This window comes from Desmodus rotundus, chromosome 8 (assembly GCF_022682495.2).
Source record: "Desmodus rotundus isolate HL8 chromosome 8, HLdesRot8A.1, whole genome shotgun sequence".
Classification (NCBI taxonomy): domain Eukaryota; kingdom Metazoa; phylum Chordata; class Mammalia; order Chiroptera; family Phyllostomidae; genus Desmodus; species Desmodus rotundus.
In genome coordinates, this window is record NC_071394.1 from 116,863,215 (window position 1) to 116,875,412 (window position 12,198).

The 12,198-nt window shown below is 40.8% G+C and overlaps 1 protein-coding gene across 3 annotated transcripts in view; it reads right to left on the bottom strand.

The window, feature by feature from the left end:
* The window catches only part of NEK10 (NIMA related kinase 10), a 179,862-nt gene that overhangs the window by 47,598 nt on the left and 120,066 nt on the right, over window positions 1-12,198 (bottom strand). For all 3 annotated transcript variants that reach the window (XM_045199917.3, XM_045199916.3, XM_024565856.4), the window contains exons 27-29: window positions 3,401-3,584; window positions 3,216-3,302; window positions 1,679-1,733 (exon numbers count right to left, since the gene is read on the bottom strand). In XM_045199917.3, the coding sequence (XP_045055852.2) occupies window positions 1,679-1,733; window positions 3,216-3,302; window positions 3,401-3,584 (326 nt within the window). The remainder of the gene's footprint in view (window positions 1-1,678; window positions 1,734-3,215; window positions 3,303-3,400; window positions 3,585-12,198) is intronic.

The window sequence follows — 12,198 nt, forward strand, 5'->3', positions numbered from 1 at the left end:
CACACCTGCTCCCTGCAGCGCGGTGGACTTGCAGGAGCTGTCAATCAGGGAGCTCAGCCCTCGGCACAGCGATCAATAGGGCCCTGATCCAAGCCAGGCCAAGCTGGCTCTTGTGCAGGACACTGAATCCTGTGAACGTGACAGGAAGGCAGAGGAGACCAGCTGGGAGCTCGGGGCCTCTCCAAGTCTGCCAGTGCTTCCTCCACAGACTCCGGGGCTGCCCAAGCTCCTAGCTGGATGGTTGTTTGTTTCTTTTTTAATTTAATTCTTTTACTATCGATTGTTTAGTTTGATTCTCTAGGTTCCTAATTGTAAGAGTCCTCCCACCCCCAAAGCCTTCTGATGAAACACTCTGTTGCATAAGTCAGCCAGAGCCAGGCTCTTCTGCTCGCACCCAGGGAGCCTGGCAGACGAAGCACGCCCACAGCCCTAGCCTGTGTCACGTGCACGCACCACTGCCCTGCTGTGAGCACCCGTAGCTCCAAAGCCCACCGATTGGTGCCTCAGCCTCAGAGCTGGGTGGCGGTCCTGCTCAGCTCCTCATCCATCTCTACATTGGTTCTTCCTAGCTGATCACATTCCTCAAATCTGGACCAGCCTCTCAGCAAAGACCTTCAACATCATCTAATAAACAAAAGCCACCAAGTTTACTGTTCCTTAATAACCCTGTTCTCTGCTTTCTAGCCTAATGTTATCTTTGCTTCCATTTCTTCAGACACAGAAAAAGGGTTGTCACTTCATCTTTCCCAGGCCCACTACCCAGCTCCAAGCGACCATGTAACTTTACATCACCAATCCTCTTTCCACCTTTGGTCTCTCCTCTCACCTGGCTGCTTCTCCTCTGTCCCAATCAGCCTGCAGTCACAGATTCTACAAGGCTACAAGGCCCTTTTACACTACGCATTCCCCACCAGCTAGTTGTCCCAGCTCACCCTCACTTTCCTTAACTGCTCCGAATCCCTGTTTCTGTCACTTCTAAAACTAACACATGCAGGCTTCTGCTCACAGCAGCCTCACCCGGTGCCACTGGAACTGCTCTCAGAAAGGTCGCCAGGGACTTGCAGAAGGCCAGATCAAGTTGTTTTGTTTTAGCCCTTAGCCCAGGAAACAACTCTTACAGAAACTTCTAGTTATCCCAAAATAACAATTTCTTCTTCCTTTTAAAACAGAATCCCCCAAACATATTCATCCTCTCTCACAGGTAGACATGGTTCTGGCCAATGGTGTGTGAGCAGAAGGGATGAGCACAACATCTGGGTCACGTCATTAAAGGAAGGGACATGTCTCCACTCCCTTCCCAGTTCCTGCAGCCACATGGGGACATGATGTGGTCCACATTTACCATGAGGATGAAACCTACACCCTGGGGATGTGGCAGAACAGAATATAAGGAGCCAGGCTCCAGAAGATGTCATGAAGCACAACCGCCCTTGCTCCCTGCTCTGCCCTTGCGCTCAGAGAGACTGAGTGGCTGAAGATCACAAAGCTGGACTAAAACCCAGGGCCAAGCTTAGTCCTCTTCCCAGTATTCTGCTTGGTAATTCTGGAAGGGTGGGCTCTAGTAGCCCCTATTTCCACATGTCCAGGGAAACTTCAAGATATCAAGTTTCAATTTAGCTAAGAATAACTCAAGCCGACAGAGTCTAAGAATATTTCTCAGAGCTCAATGTGTACATACCTTGTTTGGCATTGTCTGTCTCCTCCTGAAGCACTGAAACTTCTCTTTAAAATGCCTGAAACAAGAAAGTAAATAGAATTTTATATTTTCCCACGGCCAATCTTTTATTTATTCATCTCGTGCTCGCTAAAAAGTGCTTCATTCTATTATTTGAGCAATTATGTGTACTACAAAGACTGTCTTCGTGTATGAAAGCATCAGCTAAAATATAATGTCACAAATTACTATTTACTTGACAGGTTTATCTAAGGGTCTTTTTTCCAAAGAAAAGGTGCAGAACAAAGCAACTCTGCTATTAATACCTTACAAAGAACAATAATACATCTGTGTCATGATCATCCTAAAACCTTTGCCAAAATAGCTAACCCTAGCTTACATTTGCTTACATTTGCTTACATAGCTTACATTTGCAAGTTACCACATGGAAATGTAAGGGTCCAACTTCTCCTTCCCCACCGCCCCACTGACCCTCCCTGCCACTGTCACTGGAGATACGGAATGCTGAATCCACCTGAAAACAGTCAGTAATTAACTGCTTCCAGAATTTGCTACACAAGTTTATATGTGTGGGCATTTTTACTGTACGACATTCATGTCTTCCAAATCACAAGACATCTTCCCTAGCAGGCTTGACTTTACCGGGAAAAGAGAGCAGAGTGTTGGAAACTGGGGTTGTCCCAGAAAATCTGGAACATCTAGTCACCAGTTTTCCAATTAAGGTTGAAAAGGGACAAAGAAGGAAGCTAATACTTAAGGTTCTACTTTTTTCCCAAGGGAGACTATTTTAAACCTTCTTTTTTGAGATAGTCATTGGTGAAAAGCCATTTTCATAGCACAGTCATTGGTGAAAAGAATTATTTATACTTAATTTATTTTTGAGTATTTCTATCTACCCTATTTAATATTCCATCAACTTACTCTTTTAAAATAGTTATTACTTTCTCTCCCCTTTCCATTATAACATTTTTTTTCAGTTTCAGATTTGTTCAGTGAATTGAATCCTCTCCTTATAATCCTTAAATTTTATCTTAATATATGTACTTTTTCTTTCCCATACTCCTAAGTGACCATTTTCTTTACTGTTTTAAATTAAGAGTCAAAATTAACATATGGACTGAATTTATATATCATATTTTTTATGGTTCTGAACAATTAAAATATTTATGTTACTTTAGTCGTTTAAGGATAATATATCCCTTTACATTAATGTAAGTAAAATTGTATAAAATGGTCTATAGCAACACTAATTTCTTCTTCTAACCCCTAATCAACAGACTCATGAAGGTCACTTCCATTATTCCTATGGTCCAGTCTTTCCAAATTAGTTCTCTCTACTCCCCAATTAGAAGCTGAATTCGCTGGTAGAGGTAAGGAAACCATTCATTGGACAGCGGAGGCTCTGTCAGAGTGGCATGCGCGCACGTGCTAATTAGCACTGCAGCTGGAGAACAAACCACTAGGTTAGGGATGTGAGGGCGCTCGCTTGACTCCCAGACTACTACCTGCTGGAACCCACAAGCTGGTAGAGAAAGCTTACTGAATGTAGATTCTTTCAAAGGGCTTGAACTGGAGCTGCTGGAGTTATCCGAAATGTCCAACTCATCATCCAGCTCTGAATATATATCTGCACGTTAACAAAAAAAAAAAAAAAAAAAGCAAATGAGCCTTGCAGCAGAAAGGGTCCAGAGTGTGTCCACTCTGCGAGCCTCTCACTAAGAATACCTTTTTCAATATTTTCCAAGTTGAAGTTATCATCCGACAGGATCTCATCGCAGGCCTTGTCTTCTTCCTTCCCACAGGGGGCCTGGAACCCGTCAGGGGGCAGGTCCACGCTCTCAGAGAGCTCGCTCTTCAGGCTCGCTGCTCCACTGCTGCTGCTGCTCAGGCTTCCCTTCTCGAAGGTCTCCTGAAAGAGAAAGACAGCTTTCAACAGCCACGCCTTCCCTTCCTTCTGCGGGGTAGGAAGCTCGTTAGAACATATATCGAAACACTTAAAACAGTATTATAAATATGTATATTGAAGAAGCATCAGAAGTTCCAACTATACCTATGCCAAAGAACACATTCAGTCCATAACTACAAAAAAAGTAGCTCTGCAAGCGACCGTGGGACAAAAAAATGGATGTGGCAAGATGCTTCATCACAGTGGCCTGTGCAACCTGGTGAGAGAAAATGGAGTACTAAGGAATCAACAAGTATCAATTAAACTGATATTTCTCTTCTTTAGGGTATTTTGAAAACAAAGGCTAGCAAATCTCAGCACCACAATGAATTAGTAAGTAGGGCTTAGCTTCTTCAAAGCTCAAGGGCAATTAGTAGCAGGCACAGCCAGGGCATGGAGAGAGAGAAATGAGGTCAGGTCTCCTAAAAAATGAAGAGCTACAGCAAAGGGGACTTTCAAACCACTTAGGGCCCCAGGCCACTGCCCAGTGTCAACACTGCACGGAGCTCCACCAGCCACAGGCTCCTTCAGCCTCCTCCAACTGCTGTGAGCATTTTTATTATGATAGCGCCTCAAGGTTACCATCTGGCCGTGTGAGTCCACATTTTTCTAAACAGCATTATTAGAAACTGCAAAATTATGTCTGATGGTTCAATAAAAACAAAGGAAAAAAAGATTTCTCTCATTAAAGGCAGGAAGTTTTAAATTTTCTAAGAAAAAGACAGAAGGAAAAGAACCACATATGACTCAGCAGAAAAGTACCACTTGTTTCTTTACTCAGTTGATTCTAGGCTCCTAAGATGTTCATTGTGTGTGACCGTTTGTAGTCAAGTGTGTAAAACCTTCTTAAACTGTTGGGTTAAACAATGCGGAACCTAAGGTAAAGACCAGGAAGGTGAAAAGACAAAGGAAGAAAGGCCATAAGAAAGGCAAGGACAGTAGTTGGAGAGCATGAGAAGAGAGCAAAAGGCTGCATTTATTGAAAGGGAAACACATCCACTCATGATGTCAGAGATTGCTTAGTCGCAAACCCACTACCGCTTCTTGACTGAAAGGCTTCAGTGATGAACGATGCTTGCTATCGAGACAGGTTCATGATTTCTTTCTTCCAGATATTTTTTCCCTAAAATTAAAGTAACACCCATAACTTCAAGGATCAGGTTCCTAAAAACTCTGTGGGGATAGAATTTGCAGATGAAGACAATCCAAGACCTTATGAGTGACTGCTGTTAGAAGCAAGTCTCTGAAAGCTTTCATGTACTTAGGTTTGTTAAACAAGACAAAAAAAAACTATCAGAGACATTCTGTGCATTGCAAACTGTCCAATGTATTTCTGTATGTCTTTTTCCTAAGAATTTTTTCATTTTTCCTCTCTCAAACTTTCACCAAGATACTTGGAGATATTCCTTGCTCTATTGAAGGTAATATGCAGATAGCTGAAGGAGAATTTTAATGTTCCTTGTCTAGTCATCCTTCCAGTGTTCAATGTCTTAATGCTTTGGGGACTCAGAGTCCTTCATTCCTGCTTCTTGGGTCCTCCCTGGTCTGCTACATGAGAACCTGAAATGGAAAATGCCTTGGATGCCCTTTGACAGAGCTGAATGTGTGCCTCTCAGAAATTCTTGTAACGCCTAAGGATTGTAGGGAGCTTTCAGCTCCAGCCTCAGTTCTGCACACACCCAGACCCTGACGCCAAACCCAGAAGCTCCTTCTAAGGCTCAAAACTTTCCTGCAAAAGCCACTCATCCTCTTCCATGTCCTCCTCCTTTTTCTTTCCCAACCCACAGATCCTTCTTCCTCCGGCTCTCCTCAACTGACATCATCAGAAATTTACACAGAAATAAACACTCGATTTAAGGCTTTCTCCTTCTTGTAATTGTTTTATTCTAAGAAAATCATCTCCAGCCCTATTCTAAAGACCACAACTGTCATTTACAACCCTGTAAAAATTAAACACTCAAGATACGTCAAAGCTATCGATGTTGGAAAAAGACAAGAGATAATTTCCAAGCTGAGTAAACTTCTTATTGGATTGATGCAATTAGATGCTGGAATTCATGTATCTGTAAAACTAGTGAAACTTCAGCCAAGGCTTTACCTCTCTAAAGAACAGGCACAGACAAGACTCTAGAGGAACAATTTTTTTGAACAAATGAAGAATGGGGAGAAGTGAGTCCCATACAAGCAATTCCTGATTTAGGGAGGTTTGACTTGTCACTAACACCCAAGAACCAGTTGGGTTACAAATCAACAGCCATTTGCAACTGCCAAAACTGCCTCCATGCGTTCGTTACAGGGTGTTGGCTTAAATTGGGGGCATTCCCGTTCTGGAAGAGATGTTTCTTCAGGCTCTATAAGCATGAAAGATATGATAAAATAATGTATAATATGTAGTTTGTTTTTATTTAAAACCTATTTCTATAATGTCTTGCAGCAGTTTTTGCTTCAAAAAAAATCTAGTTTTTTCTGGTTGCCATAAACCATATGCCACTATAGACACACCTTTCCAAGTGTGACTTCCAGAGTTTTTTATTGTAAATATTTGAGTATCCACATTATTATACAACTCACTCCTTTATGGCCTGGGTCTATTTCAGTCCCTTTTAAATCCCTGATACCTTGCACATAGCAAATGCCACTACGTAGTTGCTGTGTTGAGAGCCAAGGGAGAGAAGGGCTAGAAAATCAGGTGGATTCCCTTCCAGGATGAGCAGGTTTTGTAACTGTGGTGTTTTTTATCTTACTCCTTTATCCAGGATCCTATATTATGCAGTTTCTCTGGGAGGTGAAGAAATTGTTTGGTGATGCCAACTTCTCCCTTCCTTGTTACTCTCTGCACGCAGGAAAGGTGGTAAAGCTCCCCTGTCTCAGAGGGAGCCAGCCCGGTGTTGACAGCATGCCCCAGTGTGTGACCCGGCAGGCACTGGTCGAGGGCAGAGGCGGTTGCATATTTTCATCATAACAGTGCAGGTCAGCAGGATGTTTTTAAAAGTTGCCTGCAGCAAGTATTAAAGAGAGTTAGGCAGGGAAAATGTGCAGCCTTGGAGGACGGAATTGGGCTGCCTGTTATCTTTTTTACTTTCTAATTACTTACAATTTTTCTAGGAATAGGAAAGGGAATTTGGGGGCATATTATCTCCCAGGAATGGATGGACAGATTCTGTGTATGCAAATGGCAGCAAGGAGAACGCAACACAATATTATACAATAATTGTATACAAATTATACAATAAAATGATCATTGATATAGTAATCATCACCATTATAGAAGGCACTTCCTGTCACAGCTGCTGATATAGGCGCAATGATGTTTAGCTTGGTTTTGCTCATTATAATGTAATTTTTATGTGTGGAGCAAATCATAATACATTTTTAGCTGAATAGCAATTCTAACAGTAACAGACTGACATTTCCCTACTGTAGCAGCAGGGAAAGAATTGAGAGACTATTTCATTAAAACCAGTGCAATTTTTTTTTAATTGTCCAGAATGTTAGTTTTGTAATGAGAGAAAGAAAAGCAAGAAATAAATATAAAGCATAACACCAGCTATATCCAGAGAAGATTTACTTAGAACCATAAAGAATGTACTATCTCTGTTGTGTTCTAAATATTCATATTCTCTTTGAGTTATGTCTTTACCCAGTTTCTTCCATTTGTTTAGTTAATAACTATGACCCAAAATACAAAGCTTTAGGGCTATCCAGTGTTTGGCAGAAATCAGTCAGGCTGAGATCTCTTTTCAGGGGCAAACCAAGATCTATGTTTTTCATGGCTGACCGCAGAAACAAAACTCAAGTTAGCAGAAAGATTACTGATTGCAGATCACTGTACATAGACTTAGCCCCTAAATTTTAAAATACTTTTTAAAACAATCAACCAGGGTGGCCAGATGGCTGAAAGATATGACAACCATGTACCCAGCTCATAGCTGAGGGCACGGCCCACTTCAGCAAGGGCCATGAGAGGCTCCACTCCAGGAACTCGCTCTGGGATGCTTGGCTTTGCCCTGGCGGAGAGGTGGGCTGACGGAGCAAGGCTGGAGTCTTGTCCCTCAACATGGAAGATGGAACTCCTTTAGCTCAAAGTTGTTTGGATGAGTCTAATTTCATTGGTAAAATCGTGAAGCATTTCCCTTCTCCCATGCCTCACATATCAAGTAGAAGAGTAATATATTCAATTCAAACCAGAAAAACTAGTGTCTGGGCCTTGAAAATGGCTAAATTTATAAATATTACATAATAAAGGAAAATATTCTCTTCAAGTTTAGATATTATTATTTTGTTTTGAACCTGTTAAAAATATTCATACAAAACTCAACATTTCACTTTAATTAAATGCACAAGATTATGATTACATTATTACTATGGCATTCTATTAATGAGAACTTCTTAAAAGCACAAGAACATATTAATGAACTGTTGCTAAATTAAATTAAATTAGAGAATGAGCCGATTACAATAGCTGAGTCTAAATTTCTAGTATCAAATTTACTGTGTTTGGTAATGTTTCCTTGCTACCCCATAACTAACCTAGCATTCCTAATTCAAAGATAGATTTGCTAGACATAATAATACTGATAAAGATGAGGTGAAGGATAATGTCATAATCTAAAAATCACTTAATTATCACAAAATATCATAAAATATCACAAAATTAAATCAAAATTAATCACAGACCTGTATATTAAAGCTATAACCATAAATAATTTACAAGGGAAAAAAAGAGCCTATATTTGCAAACTTAAGATTGGAAATAATATCTTTAACTGAATGCAAAAAGCATGAACAACAAAAATAATCTAAATAAATAAATTGGACTTTAACAAAATTAATATTTAACAAAATTTCTGTTCATCCAAAAAATGTCACTAATAAAACAAAAAAGTTATAGACTGGGATAAATATCTGTAATACATATGTTTGATAAGAGAGTCATATCTAGAATATATAAAGAATTCCTACAAATCAACAAGAACAAATAATTCAATAAAATAATGGGCAAAGATTTGAACGGACGCTTCACAGAAACAAAGAGATAGATAAATGACCAATAAGCACATTTAAAAGTACTCAACAGTCTGGGTTATCAGGAAAATGCAAACTAAAACCATAAAGAGATGCTCTTTTATACCCGCTACAAAGGCTAAAATCTAGAAGACGGACAATACCAAATATTGACAAGAACGTGGACCAATCTCATGCATTGCTCCTGAAAGTGCTAAACGGCACAAGGCTGGAGACCTGTTTAGTAGTTTCTTTTAAGGTTAAACAGATAACTGCCTTATGACCCAGAAGTTGTATCCCTAGGTATTGACCTAGGAGAAATGAAAAGACTTAGCCAAGAAAATTCATAGCAGGCTTACTTATAAAATCCCAAATCTAGAATCACAGTATGTGTTCATCAACAGAAGAATAAACAAATGTGGATATAGTCATACAATGTAATACTCTAGCAATATAAACAAACTACTGCAGGACTCAACACCACAGAGGAATCTCACAGACACTGTCCTGTGAAAGACGCTCGATGCTAAGGAGTACGTAATGTTCGAGTTTTATATATGAAGTCAAGCAATAGGCAGAAGTCATCTGTAGCAACGGAATTCTAACAGTCTGTCCATGGGCAGGGAATTGGATAAGAAGGGCCATGAAGGAACTTTCTAAGACGATATAAATGTTCTGAATCTGGTTTTGGGTGGGAGCTATACATGTTCAAACATTATTAAACTATGCATTTAAAATGTGTACGTTTTACTGTATGTACTTAATATCTCAATAAAAAGGGGGTAGATGTAACAAATGCATGTATATCTGTGTGGGATCCTATAAGGCATTGCTTTATTTTCTTAAAACATAACAAATACAGAACATTTCTAAAACAACTCATGATTTTTCCTGTTATTTCTTTCACTGCATCATTTCTTGTTGCATTTTCATAGCCTTGGGGGAAATTCAGTCAACAATTAACCAGACAATAAAAGCAAAGATGTTCACAAGAATATTGTCCTTTTAAAATACATCATTTTCCACATGGCTTATTTAATCTCTTAGCAGAGGACTGCAGATGCACGCCTTGAGTGGTGTGCTCAGCACTTGTAACTGACATATGGCATAATAAAAATAAAGCAACTCAGATAAATAAACAGCACAACCTTTTTTAAAATTCACACTAAGAAAACAAGAACCAGGGGCTTGCAGACCTGCTCGATTCTTAAGTGGTCAACTTCAAAGGCATTTGAGAATTTAAGAACATCAAATACCCGTCAATAAATTTGGCTAAGAATATATACAAATTGTATTTTAAAACTACAATAAGAATTCCACAATAAAGAAGTGAAATATGAAAGGTTTGTGAATTTAAAAAATAATTTTGGCTGATTAACACTCTACTAGCTGCCTTGTCCCCCAAATGGATGAAATTTAAGATGCTAATTATGTGTACCTTATTTAAATATTTTGACAATATCAAATTATCATAGAAGTCTTTCTTTTTAGTTCACCAAAAGCTTAGAGCGAATTTCTAGGACTCACTATATGAACATTTAGGAACCGTTCTAAGCGTGAGATAATTTGTCAAGAGCAGATGTGAAAGTTTTGAAAGACTGTTTTGGTGGGCACATAGAGGACAGCTAAGGGACTGGCGTGATTCTAGATTATTTGGGTGGAACAGATTCAATCATTGGGAAGGTCTTCAGAGGAGAAATGAGGCTTCTTGAGAAGAAAAACAAATTGCTCCTGTGGACAGATGCTTTAACCCACACCCAAGAGTTCCAGCCTGCCCTTCAAGCCAGCCTGCCCTATGGGCTTGGGCCCAGCCTTAGTGTTCCCACAGTCGTATGAGCCAATTCCGTACAATGAATCTCTTCATCTGTATCTCCCACTGGTTCTGCCTCAGACATTTTGTATGGCACTGTCCTGCCCATGGAATAACATTAGCATCCTTGGCTGCTGCCTCTTAAATACCAGCAGTGTTCAAAGTCATTGGGATGAACGTGGACAGGGGTGCACTGAACCATGGCTCAGAGTGAGGAAGAGTCTAGAGGCAAGACTGGCAGATACTTCGATGACCCAATATGAGATAATGAGAGTAAGAACTGAAAGAAGATGGATTTCTCAGAAAGAAGATGGATGTTTGAAAGATAGAATTGGTAAGAGCTTGCTATGGAATGGTTGTAGGATGTGAAGGACAGTGAATTGAAGATGTCGAGGTCCCAGTTAGGGTGATGCAGGGCAGAGTGAAAGGAAGATAATTCATTCACAATGAGACTTGCTAAATGCAAGGTGCCTGTTAGACATACAGGTAAAGGTCCAGGTCAAAATTTAGGTCTGGCACACAGAGGAGGCAGGGACTGGATGGAGAGCTTTGGAGGTCTTCAGAAAATGGGTGTGGAGATTATGTTGTAAAATACATTCCAGTGTATTTTGACTTCTTAAAAAATGTTGTTCTTTTCCTTCCAGAGCCCTTATACTATTGAGACCAGGCCATGAGGCTGAGGCTTACGAACCCAAGGAAGGCTGGGATGAAGACCATCTGGGGAAACAATGTGAGGGAAGGGCAGTTTCTGGGGGAGGGGACGGAAAACTGGGAAGTCTCTCTGAGGCACAGAGAAAGCCTGACAGGAAGATAGAAGATGAGAAGGCAGGGTAAACATCCATGTTTTCTTCCTCACACCCTCTCCAGCAGAAGTGAGCCTCAGGGGTGGAGTGGGACAGGTGGGAGAAACACACAGAGGTCTTGACCAGGCAATCCAGATGTAGCCGGAAAAGACTGGAAGCTTCAGAGAAGTTTTGTGATCATCATAACACTATATCCTATATGGTTTGTGTGGGCACTTAACAAAAGGCTTATGAGGATGAACCTTGTCCGTTTTGTTCATTCTAGTATACTTAGCACCTAGAGTACTATCTGATACCTAACAGACATTCAATAAATACTTGCTGGGTGGATAATTGAATGACTGGCACCTGGGATAGAAGCATAGGAAAGAATGAGGGAGGCACTGGAGCTGGTGGGCTGATAGACTGTCACCCACTTGCAGGTAGTTCTGTGTGGCACGGATGGGAACCCACAGCTCCTGTGTGTCCCACTGGGGAAGTAGAAGATAGCTGAGGTGCTGGCTGGTGAGTTCCCCAGGCCACCACAGGATGGGGGGAGGGCGGGTGGATGGACCATGGAGAAGACAGCTCAAACCAATGATGCCAAAACAGATGCCCCAAAGCCACCAAGCTGGGACACCCCATCTATGACTGCAGAAGGCAGTGCAAGAAGGGAGCATGCAGAGCCCCTGGCCCTCTCCCACCTGCATGGGGATGCCTAAGCTTCCTCCTGCCCCTGGCAGGTATCTCAGGAAGAAGGAAATGGAGAAGAGAAACTCTGAAAGGGAAAGGAACTTTTAGGCCCAAAGAGACTGATGTGAGTGATCACGGTTACATCCATCATCTTCTGCAATCGGCCGAAACAAGGATCCAAAATAAAATGATACATGATTATAGAAAATTAACTTCCCATTTTGTACCAACAATTTTTACCCAAAGTCATATGAAAATGAAAACCATGGGATGGGGCTGCGTGAAGTTT